The 18,409-nt window shown below is 43.1% G+C and overlaps 4 protein-coding genes across 10 annotated transcripts; 2 read left to right on the top strand and 2 right to left on the bottom strand.

Annotated features, from left to right (window-relative positions):
- The first annotated feature begins 1,665 nt into the window (after positions 1-1,665).
- Positions 1,666-3,894, top strand: tsen15 (TSEN15 tRNA splicing endonuclease subunit). 2 transcript variants are annotated; one of them, XM_010904218.4, is made up of 4 exons: positions 1,666-1,857; positions 2,086-2,167; positions 2,384-2,519; positions 2,883-3,894. In XM_010904218.4, exons 1-4 carry the CDS (start codon positions 1,777-1,779, stop codon positions 3,049-3,051), a joined length of 468 nt encoding a protein of 155 aa, XP_010902520.1. In that variant the 5' UTR covers positions 1,666-1,776; the 3' UTR covers positions 3,052-3,894. The 2 variants fall into 2 exon arrangements, with proteins under 2 accessions (XP_010902520.1, XP_010902521.1); XM_010904219.4 differs by having other exon boundaries at positions 1,765-1,993.
- Positions 3,795-13,002, bottom strand: zgc:55943 (DUF4612 domain-containing protein). 6 transcript variants are annotated; one of them, XM_020045484.3, is made up of 7 exons: positions 12,753-12,991; positions 11,113-11,175; positions 10,886-11,021; positions 8,362-8,444; positions 6,504-6,574; positions 5,610-5,670; positions 3,795-5,161 (listed from the first exon to the last, which is right to left on the bottom strand). In XM_020045484.3, the coding sequence occupies exons 3-7, from the start codon at positions 10,974-10,976 to the stop codon at positions 5,117-5,119; spliced, it is 351 nt and encodes a 116-aa protein (XP_019901043.1). In that variant the 5' UTR covers positions 10,977-11,021; positions 11,113-11,175; positions 12,753-12,991; the 3' UTR covers positions 3,795-5,116. The 6 variants fall into 6 exon arrangements, with proteins under 6 accessions (XP_019901043.1, XP_010902516.1, XP_010902519.1 ...); XM_010904214.4 differs by lacking the exon at positions 12,753-12,991 and adding an exon at positions 12,270-12,729; XM_010904217.4 differs by lacking the exon at positions 11,113-11,175 and having other exon boundaries at positions 10,934-11,021; positions 12,753-13,002.
- A 277-nt stretch (positions 13,003-13,279) lies between these two features.
- sec22ba (SEC22 homolog B, vesicle trafficking protein a) lies at positions 13,280-15,669 on the top strand. The gene is given in 5 exon segments (NM_001304197.1): positions 13,280-13,461; positions 13,700-13,809; positions 14,052-14,212; positions 14,438-14,584; positions 15,069-15,669. Coding segments are annotated over 5 exon segments (648 nt in total). The 5' UTR covers positions 13,280-13,386; the 3' UTR covers positions 15,224-15,669.
- imp3 (IMP U3 small nucleolar ribonucleoprotein 3) lies at positions 15,612-17,754 on the bottom strand. Its single transcript, XM_010904210.3, has 7 exons — positions 17,492-17,754; positions 16,759-16,866; positions 16,488-16,562; positions 16,316-16,395; positions 16,141-16,192; positions 15,947-16,019; positions 15,612-15,828 (listed from the first exon to the last, which is right to left on the bottom strand). Exons 1-7 carry the CDS (start codon positions 17,626-17,628, stop codon positions 15,802-15,804), a joined length of 552 nt encoding a protein of 183 aa, XP_010902512.1. The 5' UTR covers positions 17,629-17,754; the 3' UTR covers positions 15,612-15,801.
- Positions 17,755-18,409: the final 655 nt, after the last annotated feature.

Raw genomic sequence — 18,409 nt, 5'->3', positions numbered from 1 at the left:
TAACGTCAATTTCACTTGTTCATTCAAGCTTAACATTACTGCCATCTATTGTTCACCAGGTGCCATTAGAGACTTAGTTAACAAGTCATATATTCACTTAATAACGCTGTTTGTCAACTAATCCTACTGCTAACCCTATACACCAGATGGTCCTTTGCTGCAGTAATATCTGTACTGTCACAGCTGCTACTGTACCTTTCTTATTCTATCCTATCATCTCTCCCAGGTCCTAAACCCCTCGCTCTTCTCTCTACTGAGTCTGTCTCTTCCACCATACTCTCCTGCCTCTTTACATCCTATGGCTCTCCCTGTCCTCGTCCCTCCCGGTCAGGTCGGCCCTTTGCTCCTGCTCAGTGGCTAAATGACTCACTGTGAACTCAAATAAGAGGGCAGGTGACCTAAACTTCCAGATGACCGAGTTCCCTTTCACGCCCTGTTTTTCCCTTTTCTCCATCTGCTGGTTTCTCTCACTTCTTGTTTCTTTCTTCTCCCTGTAATCACAGAAAACTCTTTCACCAATTTCTAATCTTTTCTCAGGTCTCAAAATCCTTAATCTTTCCTCTCAAGTGACTTAGTTAACCACTGTAGAATGAAGGTTGATACATCGGCACCTAATACATCGGCCGCCTGGTGTTCAACAACACTCAGGCTACTGAGTCCACTGGTCCCTCAAACACAACCCACCATTCCTACAAACCATCTTTGGATAATTTCACACTTCTCTACTCAACTAATCCCTGAACACTGGCTGTGTTCCCTCTGACTTCAAGATGACCAGAGTTACTCCTCTCGTCAAGAAACCAACAGTTCACCCCTCTGACGTCTCAAAATACTGAAATTCCTTTCCAAACACCTCGGAAACCGTGTGATGTATGGCAGGAACGAGGCAGTGACTTGTTACTGCAGGCACGCTCTCTACAACACTGTGACGAAGACTCGCTCACGACAGTTCCCGCTGTACAACAATCACGGGGTACGACCTTAACCAGCATACGAAGCAACCCAATTTCCGATCCACACAATTTTCAAGTCACTGTCAGTAGGACTCCCTGCTTGTGCCACCAAACCCCTGCAACTCATCTATTATACAGCAGGCCGCCTGGTGTTCAACATTTGCAAGTTCTCCCATGTCATTTTGCACCCCCCCCCCAGACTCCTAACAGCTGAAGCTTGTATCCGCTACTAGACCATGGTACCAATGGAGCAGAAAGGGGAACTGCCACTCCCTGCCAGCCAATGCTCAAACCCTGTCACTAGCAATGCTCTTCCTTTCCACACTCAGCCTTGTTGTTGCTCTTCTCTGTACCATCGAGCAAAAGGAATAGCATTTTAAGTGTGTGTCTTAGGATCAGGGCTGGCACACACTACAATGAACGCGACTGGCAATTAGAAAGGAATGCAGGATTTCAGTAAGAAATAAGTTCGTTTTTCAAGGCGCAAATTGATCTCTTAAGAGCCGTAGAAGCTGATGGCTGATGGGGCAGCAGGCGGTGCCGTGGGTGGAGGTTGTCCCAACTAACACCTTACTGAAGTTTCACACATAAATAATATATTTTCTTAGCTTTGCGTTTTTCTTTACACGGTATATTAAGTATAACAAAAAAACATCTCCCGGAACAAAATTCAATAAAACCGAACGGAACATATAACACGTACAATTTTTTTTTACCCGGACCATTGACACTGTAGTACCTTAACCGTGCAGAAAATTTGACGTTTTCAGCATCACATCCATTAGATTTTCAAGTGATGTACATATTTAGTTGACGTGGAAATATGTCGGAATTAACGAAGAAAACATATGACGATGTGATTGAAAAAACACTTCCGCCTAACTGGATTTTGCAGCATCCAATGGTAGCTAACAAAATGAAAAATGTCATCCACAAACTAGCTTCGTCCCGCAAGTTGGCATTACAGTACACAAACCATCGGTAAACGATGGCTTGTTGCGGAACGAAGCTAACATTTCCCAGCCATCTACCGGAACTTAGTAAGATGGCACGGGCAACAACAATAAACAGTGTAACTCGTGCAATAGCCATGTAACGTTGTAAACTTTAACTCTCATGTTCGTGTTAATAGTACCAGAATCTGATGAACCTGGATGTCGGAGACAGTGCTCAAGTGCATGCCGCATTCTTGGTGTACTTGGATCTTACCGAGGGTGAGTCGATCACCATTTGGATTCACATTTTTACAAGGTAGCTAGACCTCTTAGATGGATGCTACATGCTTTCGTCATTTAGATGACCACTTGACTAGGCTATGGTAAGTAAACAATTCAAGTTTCCAAAAACAACCTGTTGTCTCTGAGTGTTACGGAGTGTGTGTTGTTTACTGTGTTTGACATTAACTAGACAAACGGCTCTTCCCACTACAGTGCGTAATTGGAAGGAAGTGAGCGGCGTGGGGAGCTCAGAGCTGCGACTGGTATTGCTGGAGGGACGGGAAAAAGAGGGAGCGTCCCTTCAGACGGTGCTCCCACTGCCTGTTCACAGAGGCCTGAGCCACAGGAGGTGAGATATGACGGTGGCGTGGTTCCATTCTGACAAAACAAACCATTTTAGTTGCAAAACGTTAGGCGCTTCCATGTGACAAATTCAGGTAGGCGCCTCTTTGTTTCTTTCTGTTTAATGAAACGGTTTCCGACTGAAACATTTTGTTTAGTGGAATAAACACCTTTTGGGTCTTTTTATACAACACACTGCTTATGAGAGCAGAGAAATGCATAATTAACATACTTTCCAAACTTCCTCTCAGCTTTCCTCATGTCAAAATAATCCGACACACGTCTCTTGTTCGAGCACATACAAGGAAAGTGAAGCTGGGTGTTTGCTATATGTCTATGGCCATATATATATATATATCCTCTGTTTCAGTGTGCGGTCAGTACTGGCCAGAGGCTCTCCCATGCTGCTGTGCGTGGTCGCGTCTGACTCCAGCCTGGTCTACCAGAGGATGTGTGACGGCCTACTGACCCCTGACCCCCCTCTAGGCATCCAGGACCAGGGCCGTCGGCAGCACCGCAAAAGACGTCAGCAGCAATGAACATTGAAAGAACACAGTGACTTTGGGATAGACCATCGCCGTTTCACAATTCCTTCTTGTAATGAAGCACAGTGACCGTTAGCATAATGCTGCGGTCTGGTCATGAACTCCGAAGTGACCAGTAGAAACCCGCGCGTACCTTGGAGACTTGACAATGTGCCTGTGATGCTTCCGCCTTTGATCTGGTGTGGTGATGATTTATGGTAATGGCGTGCCTCTCCAGCCTGGCCCCCTTGCCTGAACAGTTATTTTGTGAACCTGGCATGGCGACTTCTGTTAGGGGTCAGTAGCTTGTATGATGATCAGTGACTGTGTCCAACTGGCCCCCCGAAAAAATATACTATACCTTTACTGGCCAAGTGTGACAGGCGTGTTAACATGACCAAACTCTTATGATGGCGGTGAGAGTGCAGCTGTACAATGCAGTCCACAGTTAGACGTAAATTGGGTCTCTTGTAAAGCTATGTGCTGACGGTGATGAATTTCACCCCTTAACTCTGAATTCAAAGTGGATGTTTTTTTTCTGACCGCACGAGGGCAATGTGAAACCTACCACGCAGGCCTTGTTGAGGTAATCCCATCCACTGGCACTGGAAGATGAATACCGTAGTAATAGCAAATGTTTACTGTGCATTTTCAGGTAAAAGGACGTGAATATTAAAAGTAACAATACAACAACTGTGATCAGACATTGTGTTTCTACATCAAATGAAAGGACATCAGAGACCAGACCTCAGCTGGGGTGACTTGAAAACATATTTTTTTTTTATTTTACTGGAAAATCAAAAAGTCGAACGTGGAAAAAAACTAACACGAATTAGCATGATGCTAAAAATGCAAGGAGCACAGGCCAACCTGACCGTGCTCCCTGTACAGTATACTGCCTGGAGGTTTAACACTGGGGTGGTCATCTGATCAGACACTGACAGCATGATGCTAGGTAAAGCGTGTGCCTTGATGAGGTGTGCGCGCGCGCGCAAATGGTGCAAAATGGCCTAATTAAGAGGTAGGCTCGACTACAGAAGACAATGACTAAAACACTGCAACCCTGAGCGTTAACATTAAACAACAACACCCTACGTTGTGACGTAAGTAGAGCAAAACTATGGATCACATATGAACACACCGTAGAAAAAGAAGATTCAGAAGTGTCTTGGAATGCAGGAAGTAAGCAAGTTGCCCTGGTTCGTGTGCCAGGGGTGTGTTCATTGGGTTGTGGCCCTATGAACTTTTCAGATAGAAATACACTACATAGAGAGACACTGATCAAGAGCATCAACGAAACAATAGGATGGTAGGAGTGTTGCTAGCTCTATTACATAATATTTCTATCTGTAACAAGCTGATCTGTTTCAAACACCTGGTTGGCATTCATTAGGATACACCTTGGCAAAACAGTTTGCAATGGAGAACATCAACTAGTGTTTGTTACGGAAAGTCATTTGCCATATCATTCAGCTTTTAGCTTCAAGAATACAACCCTGGAATAATTATTAGCTTTATGTTCCTTTACCCCACCTAACATCCACTATTCATCATTCAATTGGAATCAGATTAGGAACAACAAATGGTTTCTTTAAGCCACTAGGACCATTCAGGAGTTGTGTTATGGGAAACAGTTCATTCACAGGTTCAATGAGTTCAAAACGAAAAACTCCTAATGGACCACAGTCAGAAAGTCAAGAGTGGTTGCTGTACTTAGTGTCCATTGGGAAAAGACTTGGAAAGCTGTTCAAAATTCCAGGCTTGGTGCTGGAAGTAGTCCCAGGCCATGTCTTGTTCCCGTGTGTGTGGGGGGGAAATGTTCACGTTAGACTCGTTGGGCTAGGCAAAGGTGTTTGGTTTGGGTCAATGTGTCTCCCCCCCTCCAATCTCGAAATGGACCAGTCCAAAAGGAGGCAGGCCCTCGGGTGAGAGTCATGTGGCTCCGTCTGTCCATGCCTTTGGTCGAATCAAGTGAAGCAAGGCGGAGGAAAGTGTTGGACAAACTCATTTTCAGAGCTGAATAAATGACATCAGCCTGCGCTGGACAAAACCTTCCTCTCAGCAGAGCAGATAGTGGACCTCACTGTGATGACATATCCTCTTCTTCTGAGCAGTAGTCCTGCCCCTAAAATGTGGGGCAGCAGAAGAAAGTTTTCTCCAGACATACCATGAAGGATAGAGAACTCAAATGGGACTGAGTGCATTTTAGGATGTATGTCACCACTGAAGGTATTGGCCATTTTAAAGTAGTCCACTAGGCGGGGCTTCCAATTCGTCAAAGGGCGATCACATGACTCAACAGGGTCATCAGGAGGAATCAGCCAAGTCATTATGCTTTTGGAAAAATACTGGCTACTTTAAAATGAAGTTTACCTCGACGGCACAGAGTTGCTCTCACAGACGTCATAATGAGACAGAGTTGTCTAAAAAAGCCTATATCAGACATTGATCTATTGTTATTTTTAACTACCACATGTGATTTTAGCTATGACAATCAGAAGCTTATCTCCTTCAACCTGATCTGAGTATAATAATAGTTATGCTGAAGGTAAATGGATCAAGGCTCTCCTCACCTTTTCAATCTTCTCATCCAGCATCCTGAAGAACTCCTGCTGGCTCTCTGAAGAATGAATACTGTGGAGAAAACAGGACACACTGAGAGGTCAGGGACATTCTAGTTCCCAGACATCTGGGGATGAGGTTATGGTCAGTGTAGTTCCCAGACAGCTGGGGATGAGGTTATGGTCAGTGTAGTTCCCAGACATCTGGGGATGAGGTTATGGTCAGTGTAGTTCCCAGACAGCTGGGGATGAGGTTATGGTCAGTGTAGTTCCCAGACAGCTGGGGATGAGGTTATGGTCAGTGTAGTTCCCAGACAGCTGGGGATGAGGTTATGGTCAGTGTAGTTCCCAAACACGTGGGGATGAGATTATGGTCAGTGTAGTTCCCAAAAACGTGGGGATGAGATTATGGTCAGTGTAGTTCCCAGACAGCTGTGGATGAGGTTATGGTCAGTGTAGTTCCCAGACATCTGGGGATGAGGTTATGGTCAGTGTAGTTCCCAGACACCTGGGGATGAGGTTATGGTCAGTGTAGTTCCCAGACAGCTGGGGATGAGGTTATGGTCAGTCTAGTTCCCAGACACCTGGGGATGAGGTTATGGTCAGTCTAGTTCCCAGACACCTGGGGATGAGGTTATGGTCAGTCTAGTTCCCAGACACCTGGGGATGAGGTTATGGTCAGTGTAGTTCCCAAACACCTGGGGATGAGGTCAGAGTTAGGTCTATTTCAACAGAGTTCAAGGGTGAAAAGGGACAGCCAGCAATGTATTGTGACAGAATCACATTAAAAAACAAATCCTTAATTTTTTTAAACAAGGAATCATTTTTTATTTGGTGTCGTTCTTTTAATTAACTGGAATTCATATGCAATCGACCACACCCCTGACAGTTATTTGTTCCACTCACTGTGTCTTCCCATTGCTATTGGATCCCGTGTCATCCATGTGCTGGCCTCTGGTGAGCAGGGCAGTCTTCTCCTGAAACACACAGGATCAGCATAACATTACTGACCATCAGATGTTTTGGCTGATATATCAGGTATCCTCAATATTTTTGATGGAATGCATCTCCTTGTTAACTGATAAAAAAAAAGATGCACAGGTGCTGGTCATATAATTAGAATATCATCAAAAAGTTGATTTATTTCAGTAATTCCATTCAAAAAGTGAAACTTGTATAATGTATACATTCATTCCACACAGACTGATATATTTCAAGTGTTTATTTCTTTTAATTGTAATGATTATAACTGACAACTAATGGAAACCCCAAATTCAGTATCTCAGAAAATTAGAATATTGTGAAAAGGTTCAATATTAAAGACACCTGGTGCCACACGCTCATCAGCTAATTAACTCAAAGCACATGCAAGGGCCTTTAAATAGTCTCTCAGTCTAGTTCTGTAGGCAACACAATCATGGGGAAGACTGCTGACTTGACAGCTGTCCAAAAGACGACCATTGACACCTTGCACAAGGAGGGCAAGACACAAAAGGTCATAGCTAAAGAGGCTGGCTGTTCACAGAGCTCTGTGTCCAAGCACATTAATAGAGAGTCGAAGGAAAGGGAAAGATGTGGTAGGAAAAAAGTGTATAAGCAATAGGGATAACCGCACCCTGGAGAGGATTGTGAAACAAAACCCATTAAAAATGTGGGTGAGATTCACAAAGAGTGGACTGCAGCTGGAGTCAGTGCTTCAAGAACCACCACGCACAGACGTATGCAAGACATGGGTTTCAGCTGTCGCATTCCTTGTGTCAAGCCACTCCTGAACAAGACAGAAGCGTCTTGCCTGGGCTAAAGACAAAAAGGACTGGACTGCTGCTGAGTGGTCCAAAGTTATGTTCTCTGATGAAAGTAAACTTTGCATTTCCTTTGGAAATCAAGGTCCCAGAGTCTGGAGGAAGAGAGGAGAGGCACATAATCCACATTGCTTGAAGTCCAGTGTAAAGTTTCCACAGTCAGTGATGGTTTGGGGTGCCATGTCATCTGCTGGTGTTGGTCCACTGTGTTTTCTGAGGTCCAAGGTCAACGCAGCCGTCTACCAGAAAGTTTTAGAGCACTTCATGCTTCCTGCCGCTGACCAACTTTATGGAGATGTAGATTTCATTTTCCAACAGTACTTGGCACCTGCACACAGTGCCAAAGCTACCAGTACACAGTGCCAAAGCTACCAGTACCTGGTTTAAGGACCATGGTATCCCTGTTCTTAATTGGCCAGCAAACTCGCCTGACCTTAACCCTATAGAAAATCTATGGGGTATTGTGAAGAGGAAGATGCGATACGCCAGACCCAACAATGCAGAAGAGCTGAAGGCCACTATCAGAGCAACCTGGGCTCTCATAACACTTGAGCAGTGCCACAGACTGATGGACTCCATGCCACACAGCATTGCTGCAGTAATTCAGGCAAAAGGAGCCCCAATTAAGTATTGAGTACTGTACATGCTCATACTATTCATGTTCATATTTTCAGTTGGCCAACATTTCTAAAAATCTTTTTTTTGTATTGGTCTTAAGTAATATTCAAATTTTCTGAGATATAGAATTTGGGATTGTCATTAGTTGTCAATTATAATCATCACAATTAAAAGAAATAAACATTTGCAATATATCCATCTGTGTTTAATGAATGAATATAATATTCAAGTTTCACTTTTTGAATGGATTTACTGACATAAATCAACTATTTGATGATATTCTAATTTTATGACCAGCACCTGTATATAACTATGACAAGTAACTTCAATAAAGTATTTCTTACCGTGCTGTCCTGGTTACAGATATTTTGTCTGTCCCCCTCTCCACTGATATATTTCGCCTTTTCCACATCTTTCTTGTACTCATCTGTGAAAAGGAGCAGGGATTTGGGTAAAAAAAAAAAAGACCACATGTCTCTCGGACCATCCACAGCCCAGGATCTCATTCAAAGCATTGTACCTCATCCACAGCCCAGCATATCATCCACAGCCCAGCACCTCATCCATAGCTCAGCATCTCATTGGTTCTTTCCAGTTTTGACATGCCCAGTCATGTTTGCCCTCATCCCATTGTTTACATACCACCAACATTAACATACAGTTGCTTCGCTTCTGACAATCCATTTTACTTGATATCTGCATGCTGCAGATTAGTGCTCAACTCGGATTAGAGTGACCGTTCATGAGGGTCCATTAGATTAATCAGGAAATGACAGTTCATCTAGAACCAAAAAGGGGAATTGCATTAATCAGCAGAATCCAGGCCAATCGTTCTCTCAGTCTAATACTTACCAAAATATAATGACATGCTCAAATTAACAGTTCAAGGGGGAAAAAATCCACAATGCTTGAAAATCAGGACAGTTCCTGTCCGTCTCTGTCTCCCTCTGTCTCCCTCTGTCTCCCTCCGTCTCCCTCCGTCTCCCTCCGTCTCCCTCCGTCTCCCTCCATCATCCCATGTCTATATTTAGCTCTCGATGACAAACGCCCGCACATTTTTTAGGAACCTCTATCCTTGCGAAGACACTAGACATTTAAACCCTAACTTCAGTTTCCATAAACCCTAGAGTTAACATAACCAAAACCCCAAAGGCCTAACACTCACACAGAAAAATCCAGCCCCAAATTAAACCACAATTGTAACGTTTATCCTAAACCCAACCCCTAAGCTGGAAAGGGCCCCGATGAAAATGTTCTTGTTTTGACTTTCCTTGTGGGGTTTTTTGTTCCCTGTCATGTCAGTCAAACGTGACGCACGGCCAACGACTTCATGAAGGGGAAGAGTGACCTGACAGTGGCCACGCGGCTATAACCAGGCCACTGTAGCTTCCAAATTGATAGCATTTACGTTTGCCACAAAACATAATGGAATAATATTAGAGGAATCAAAAGACTAACTCATGGATAGAACATCAGGCTACTCCATCTTTTGGTGTTGACCCAGCCAAGTTCTGGAAAGTGGTCAAATCTCAGAAAAAGAAAAACCCTGCCTGGTCATTCTCTCAGCAGGTGATGACTGCCTCAGGTCCTATAGTGGACTGAATGCTAATATACACTGAACAAAATTATAAACGCAACACTTTTGTTTTTGCCCCCATTTATCATGAGCTGAACTCAAAGATCTAAGACTTTCTCTACATACACAAAAGGCCTATTACTCTCAAATATTGTTCACAAATCAGTCAAAATCTATGTTAGTGAGCACTTCTCTTTTGCCGAGATAATCCATCCACCTCACAGGTGTGGCATATCAAGTTGCTGATTAGACAGCATGATTATTGCACAGGTGTGCCTTAAACTTGCCACAATAAAAGGCCATTAACGCAACACTTTTGAAATGCTGTCTGAAATGGACAAGAATGAGTCATCAGGGTCATTCCCACCCATTTTTCTTGAACAACTGACAGACAGGACACCATGTGCTTCCTCAGTATTATGGAAGGTGTACCACAGGGGACGATTTGGGCCCTGGAACCTTCTATTTGCTATATTTTTATTAAAACATGTAAAATTCATCTGTATGCAGATGTCACTGATATGTCTGTCATTACATCAGCTGTTGACCAGGTTAAGCTATAGGTGCAATTGGATTTTGCTATATTAAAAAAGCCATAGTTTATTTCAAACCCAATAAATAATGATTACAGGTAAAATAAAAATATATGTTTGCTCACTCTTATTTGGAATCAACTTACAATTAATTTACTAGTAAAAAGCTATAATGGTAATTAGGATTATTTGCCTTTCCCCAAAACCTCAGGAAGCCAAATGTACAGTGAACTGGACCATGACAGTTCTGGACCATGATGACACCATTTTAACACTCATCCCTGCATCTTGTATCAGCTCGGCTAGACCTGACTTAAGTCCCATAGATCACTTCATTACTGCCTCTTTGATTGAAAAACTTTGTTGCACAAGCTTCACACATACACCACTTCCCTGTTACATGTAAAAACATAGATTGGCTAATTCTTGAGGTCCCTTGACTCCATGAACTCAGACAAATAGGTCTTACGTTTAAACCTTTAGTGGAATAATCTACAGAGCTCCTTATCATTCTGTGAGAGTCTGAACATTCTGAGACCCTGGACATTCTGTGAGAGTCTGAACATTCTGTGAGAGTCCCAACAGTCTGAGAGTCTGAACATTCTGAGACCCTGGACATTCTGTGAGAGTCTGAACATTCTGTGAGAGTCTGAATATTCTGTGAGAGTCCCAACAGTCTGAGAGTCTGAACATTCTGAGACCCTGAACATTCTGGAACACCGTAGTTGGCCCTGAGGTGACCGTGTTCCCAGTACTGACCAGAAAGAAGGTCCCCATTGGTGTAGGCTTTACTGCGGCCCTCCTCACCATTGGGCACGGCCGACACCTGCTTGGCCGAGGTGCAGCCCATCTCCTCACCCGCTCTCCTCTTCACCCACGCACATCACAGGCTGACCTAGAGGAAGGGAGGCAGTATGAGGGGAAGGAGACAAGAATTGGGGATATGGGGAAGAGTTGTGTAACCTGATGATGAGAAAATATCTAACCTTATATCAGCCGCAATAGAGCAACAAGCCAAAACCTCTCTGACTTAGTGGTAAACTCTGTCACTGCAGGGACACACGCAACGTGGATTACAGCAAATACACAAACACGAATTAACGCTCTGTCCATAATGGACACAGCGCAATCAGGGAGCGTATCCTTTTGAGACACGGTGGGTACGTTGCATGTGATAACTTTGGTGTTGGAAGAGTTGACCCTTGTCATCCATGCCAAGGCATTCTTCTTCTATTCAGGCTGTTTGTCCAACCAGGAAGTCACATAGGTCAATGAATCGAAGGGCATGTTCACTCCCTAGATTGCAGTAAGACCATGAAATCCCTGCTGACAATGCCTTCATTCAAAACCTGGGTGACGCTGGACAATTTGTATGCCCCCATGGGGCTTAAATGCCACTTGGCAGCTGGCAGCAAAGTCAAGGCTTGAATCTAGGCCGGTGAGACAAAACAGAACCTTAGGACACTGGCACACCAGTGGGAGATCCTACAGACACTCTTTCAAAACATATATAAAAACATTTTGGCATTATGATCCTTTTTTGAACTTAACACACAAAACAGAAGTACACAACTACAGACTACAGTCGATGCTTGTACCATTAAGCCGCTGAAAACATAAAGGGAAGACACAGTAGGCCCACACAAAAAAGGACCGATTTAAGCTCGTGAACACTACTTTCTAAACTAGTGGCTGGAATTATCCATACGCTCTGGGGAGTTAAAACGCCGTACAGGCCTTCAATTAATCAGACCAAATAAGAGAATCCATGTAGCCTACATGTTTTGGGGTCTATATGCGCAAAGCCACACGGTTTAGCTATGCGCAGTCGAGAGCTCAAAACAGTCGTGCCAGCTGCACCTCACACAATGGTCCATTTAAATGGGCCCGGGATGCCAATGGTGACTACGCGACGGGTAATCTCATACGAGCAGGTTTCAACTGTAGGCCACCAGCGAAAGCGGGTATGCGACACCAGGACTGAACGCTATCAAAATCAAATACCGGATAAGTTGGATAGACTATGCATGGTATTCCGAGCTATTGGAAATAATTAACATTTGTGGGTAAAACCGAGGCTCTTGTTGGTCAAAATCAGTAACATTTTCATAACATGAGCCCTCTAATGGTGACTGCGTCTGACCTGATTATTGGACAGACGGTGTGGTTGAGCGCACTGATCTGCTCAGCTGTGTCCAGCTGCGGTGTCAGATGAGCAATTGGACTGTCACGTACGGATGTTGAATTGTAAAATGTTAGTTTGTAGTGAACCATGCAATCACAGTAGAAAGCTATTTGGAAATGCATATGGGCTATGCTATCTGCAGGCTATTTCAGTCTTCGCTTATCATTTAAGGTATATTAATAGGCTAGGGTATAGCATCCATTATTTCATTTAATAAGAGAGCTGAAAAACGGCACCAAAATTGACTAGTGAAAAACAGATATTAAAAATGCTGAAAATAACCAATGAAATATAATAACAAAAGAGAACCTAGAACGAGGCTCCATTTCACAACGATTCCCTTTACAAAGAGCGAGCCAATCTCCACACAAACAAATACGACTTAACCAAACGAAATACAATGACTAACGTTATCTCAAGGACAAAGCTGAGCATATTTACCATTTTTTACAGAATCTGTCCATGGTTCCGCATCTACTGGTTTTTGGAGTTTTGACCAGCTTCAAACGACAGGCGCCCGCATCGGTGGAAGCATCTGCATCGCTAAATACACCGTCAGACATTAGCAATCGAGATGTATCCGTCTGGCTCACTGTCTGGTATATAATCTGTCTGGTCCGGTCCGAAGACAAATTAGCGAAAGTGATGACATTGTTCATTTGGTCATCTTCAGAAATGACACAGAACATATTAATAACTACATTATATATATACATACACATTATATATAATATATATAGATATATAATATATATATGTATATACGCGACAATATTTACACTGTATTGTAATATTTATTGTTGCTGCAAAAAGCCAACTACTGACTTTTACATGACACTATATTGTTACAAATCCTCTATACTATAACTCCTAAAATAGTAACTTGCTAGAAAGTTGCACACAAAAAGTTGTTGCCGGACATAATTCCATGGTGCATCAACTTCCGGCCAGCTCTGCTCCAGCGCGTCAGATTTGACAGCAGAAGCTACGTAGTTAAGTCTATTGGAAGTTTTTGCCCAGACAGCAAACACTCAAAAGTCAGTTTCTAGTGTGACTTTTTAAAGTTTTAATCAAGATGGTTTTGCTTACAATGATTGCTCGAGTAGCAGATGGACTGCCACTTGCTGCATCGATGCAAGACGATGAACAGGTTTGAATAAACTACATGTTCTTCGAGCTAATACTGTAGCTACGTGAGCTAGCAGCCTTACTAATGACCTGACAAACTTTTTTAAGCTACATTATATTCTGCTTAGGTCTGGTGTTCACATGTCTATATCCTATTGGTTTTAGGTTAACATCCAGTACTGTAGCCGATTCTCAGAACTAGTAATTGCAAGTGTGTGATTTTAACAAACATTGAATCTCACCCAGTTTTAACCTTTTAGTCAGGAAGAGATTTGCAACATTACCAGAGTCAGGCAAAGCAGCTGTGCCGGAAACTCAACGCCCAGAGTCCCAATAGGTGTACCCTCGAGGCTGGGGTTATGTCGTTTCAGTAAGTAGGATATCTGTACTGGGTGTCCGTCTTTCATGGGGCAGTGACTTCCCCAACCAAGCAAGGCCAGACTCTGGCTTGCATGGTCCAGAATGACACAGAACAATTATACATGAGCCTTTGACTGGTAGGCTGCTTTGGTGTACAGTCGTTTTCAGAGATCTTTATACTCCAATTTGAGATGTAATAACCTGCGTTTTCAAGTGTTTCTTCAAACTAACGCTTGATGTCGGTCTCTTAAGCTACATAATAGAACATGGTGTGTGCTACCTGGCGTTGTGTGAAGCTGTGTTTCCAAAGAAGCTTGTCTTTGCGTACCTGGAAGAACTACAGAATGAATTCAATGAACTGCATGGAAAGAAAGTCCCCATTGTCTCCAGGCCGTACTCTTTCATTGAGTTCGGTAAGTGTTTTTTTTTCTCTCTCTCAAAGACAGGCTACTCAATCTTTCAATTAAATGTACATAATAATCTTGGCTTCCTCTAATTCTGGCCAAAGCTTATTCCATGCAGAATCACCCATATATTCCCACAATCCCATGTTTTTTTCCACTGGGCACCGGTGCCACTGGTCGACACGGTGCAGCCTGAACCCAAAACTTGTTTAATTGCGCGTTGTCCTTCCTCAGACATGTACATCCAGAAGACAAAGAAGCACTACGTTGACAGCAGGACACGGAGGAACCTGGGCAGCATCAACACAGAGCTGCAGGGTGTCCAGAGAATCATGGTGGCAAACATAGAGGAGGTCCTGCAACGAGGAGAGGCCTTGTCTGGTAAGGAGATCCTGCAACGAGGAGAGGCCTTATTTGGTAAGGAGGTTCTGCAACGAGGAGAGGCCTCATCTGGTAAGGAGGTTCTGCAACGAGGAGAGGCCTCATCTGGTAAGGAGGTCCTGCAACGAGGAGAGGCCTCACACCCTCGGGACGAAACCCAAAATGCAGACGTGCCACAAAATCAAAAGGTTTCAAACTTTTCCTGAATCCATGTTAAACGCCATTGTCTCAAAACTCCACTAACATGGGAAAACCTGCAGGCCTCAGTCCGGAGTCAATAGAAAATATATAGATTAATTTAAAGGGGTAACTCTCTACCTTGGTTTCAGCCTTTCATGTATATAAATGCATTTAGGTGTGAATTTAGGGGAGAAAATGAGTCATTTTGTGAGTGATGAATGGCCACTCCTACTTGTCATTTCACCATAAAATATTGTAATATAATTGGCCCTAAATATGAATGGAGATATTTTCCTCTTTCCAGCTCTTGACTCCAAAGCCAGCAATCTTTCCAGCCTTTCGAAGAAGTACCGCAGCGACGCCAAGTACCTCAACATCCGATCCACCTATGCCAAGATAGCAGCTGGGGCTGTCTTCTTTATTACACTCATTGTCTATGTGCGATTCTGGTGGATCTAGTGTTTGGCTTAAGGACTGTGACGCAGTAGATATCCTGGGTTCAGTTCGTAGCCACTTCTTAAATTGACCATATTGGTGGTTCCCTTTGAGGTCCCTTAAAGTAAGGGTTGGGCCTGGTCTTGGTGTTACAGAACTGTATGGACTTGTGCCTTTACCGCTGTGGTCATCTCATACCTGTGTGAAGACTGAGACAGATTCTGCCCGGTGGTTTGCCCTTGAGATAGAAGTGATGCTTTCTGTGCATTATTATTCAGTTTTTCTGGACCATAAAAGGCTTAAAACTACAATGTTAATGTTTACACTATGAGGTGGGTGCTGTTTCCAATGTCTCTTTGAAAAAATTAAATAATAATATTGGTATGCAAATAGTCTTAAGTGGGAAAACAAATTTACAATGGCAAAAGTTGAGTTTATTGTTTACAAAATGTACATAAAATGTTGAAATGTTTATTTGTTATATTATGTTTTTTTATTAGCAGTGTCAAAATGAGAAATAAGTACAAAATACACACACACACACACACGCACACGCACATGCGCCTCATCCTTCAGGGTTGATCATTGACTTGATGGTCGGTCTACACCACTAGATCAAAGTCATCTCTCTGGAAGAAGGCCACAATGAGACAGTCAGAACTGACAATTTTAGAGAGATGGACCTTTTGAGATATTCAAACATTGCTAAGAGTACTGACAGGTTATTTTTTAAGTTGAGTTACTCACCTCGTCATTGTAGGTCATGACATGCTTTTTGATCTTCGAAGAGTCAACCCAGGTTATAAAGTCTTCCATATTTCTGTTAAAAAAAAAATACAAATACAATTTAGGGGATTTGTGGAATGAACAGCTGGTTTGAGCATGATGTGTCAGGGGGAAAAAAGTAGGCACAGAAGTAGTCTGACAAAACAAAGGCCTACCTGGTGACAAGAAAAGCTGGATCTGTGACCATCTCTGGTCCCACACGCACATCTGAGGTACAGTCAAGGACACGAAGCACTAAGCAGGTGACCCCTAGAGAGGCTCAGTCCACATGACATTCAACTATCTGACCACATGCTGCCACACAAACCCAGGACATGGTGTAAAGGATACGTCCCTGCTCAATGAAGGTGATGGCCATCTTCAGGTTCTGAGCCATTCGCAGGTTCACCATCACCGTGGGCAACCGTCGCCTGGCAAAAGAGATTTACGAGATTAAACGGTGAACCGGAGCACAAGCGGTGGGTTGGACGCGGTTATTAGCGGATGGAACGGCTTTTGTCACCTGCAGAACGATGAAGCTGTGACTTTCTCCGTGAGAGCCAGGTTCTGTTTGGTTGGGATCAGCCCAGTTCCATACCTTTAGGAAGGGATGAAAACCAGGAGAAACCGAGACCCCCGGGGGTACTTGAGAAGAGCAATGAAACCATAGGCTTATTGGTTAAATGCACATGAGGTTTCTTTTACAGGGCAAAATTCTGCTGTTGTTACAGTAACCAGGAAACAAGAAAACTGCTCAGTACCCTACTTTGGTCGGTAAAAGAAAGGACACTCACAGCTTCTCCAGGAGTTTGCTTGTGCTTTGGGCTCTGAAGCCATCCTTCTCGTCCAGATCCCGGATCTTCTGAGCGAGATCTCTGATGTTACGGCTCAGCTTGTTGTACCTGTGGCGCCAGCAGACACAGGATCGGAGGTTCTCTATCAGGGACTCAAACTAACGCAGCCTCCCGTGAAGATTTTTTTTATTGCAGGTAGTTGGAACAATATGGCAGATGTCTTTCACCACAGAGAGTTTATCACACTAGGTAGCAGTTTAGACTAGTTTTAGGACGTGGTGATCAGACTGTAACGCTGATGCCCCAGATTGCTTAGAAGCCATTGTTGCATAGGTAGTGTAAAACGGCTGGACATATTTCAACTAACACACCCCTTCGTGACTTATTGCTTACATACACTATATCTGTATTCAGGATTCCAAGTGCCCAGGCTATAATATCCAGTTTTTTTACAGTACCTACCGTGAATAACAGCATTAAAGGCTCTAGTTGTTTTGGTGAGTAATTCAAATATTTTGAGCTGACTGGCTGATGGCAAATAGTATTTCGGGATCCTGATATCAGAGAAGAACCCTAATATAAATCCTCACAGAAGAATCCGAGAAGGCCAGAAACTGATGTATGATATATAGACTGTAATAATTAGACATAAAACCATATACCAAAACAACCAAAAGCACTTTAGCACATTACGAAATATTTACGAGAGAAAAGCAACAAAACGCATGCTTACTTAGTGTAGTCTTCTCTTTTCTCGATGTGATACTTCCGCAATACTTTAACCTCGTGCAGGTTGTTGTCTACCTCCCAGTTGATAAAGTCGACCTTCTTCAAAAGCTTTTGCTCGTGAAATTTTAATTTTCGAACCATTTTGCCGAAGTAACTGTGTAACAAACTAGATGACGTAAATGTATTAACCAAAATAAATTATTTTACACGTTGTTCGTGCTAACCGGAAGCGCATAATTTCTTCTTCATTGTCGCTTGCACCCTTGCTGACTAACAAATAGCATACCGCCACCTACTGTGCGAGAGTAAGTACTACGTAACAGTAAGACAGGACTCCATTCCCCAAATAGACAGCCCCTTTGAACTACCCACTTTTTATCGAGGGAATTCCCATCAAAACCAAATGTTGCCATTTCAAGCGCCCAGAGGTGTACAAAGTGCAAAGAACTCAACTATGTTCGGCTGTGTTCACCACTTTAGGGACGTATCTAATTAAGATGATTAGATTAAACTATATTGTCATTGAAGTACAAGCACAGTAATATGAAATTCAGTTAGCATCTAACCAGAAGTGCAAATAGAAGAGGGCAGAACATGTTCAAGTATTTACAAGTATATATTACAAGTGGAATATATTGATGTGCAATGGAGGCAAATGCAATAGAAATGGCAATACTAAATGTGCAATTAAGGCAAACGAGGAGAGCAGAAAATTTACAAGTATTAAGAATAGTGTATGTTACAAGTGGGATAATAGTTGTGCGGGTACAAATGGCAGTTCTAAGTGGTATTCTAGATGTGCTATCAAGGCAAATTGAATGAGTAAGGTAGCATGTGCAACTGGGATGCAGGGACAGCAGCAATGATGTCCCTGGGGTAAGCATGCATATGTAACAACTGTAAAAATGCAAGTACGATGGCA

Source organism: Esox lucius, chromosome 3 (genome assembly GCF_011004845.1).
Source record: "Esox lucius isolate fEsoLuc1 chromosome 3, fEsoLuc1.pri, whole genome shotgun sequence".
NCBI lineage: Eukaryota > Metazoa > Chordata > Actinopteri > Esociformes > Esocidae > Esox > Esox lucius.
This window is presented reverse-complemented; position numbering and strand designations above follow the sequence as displayed.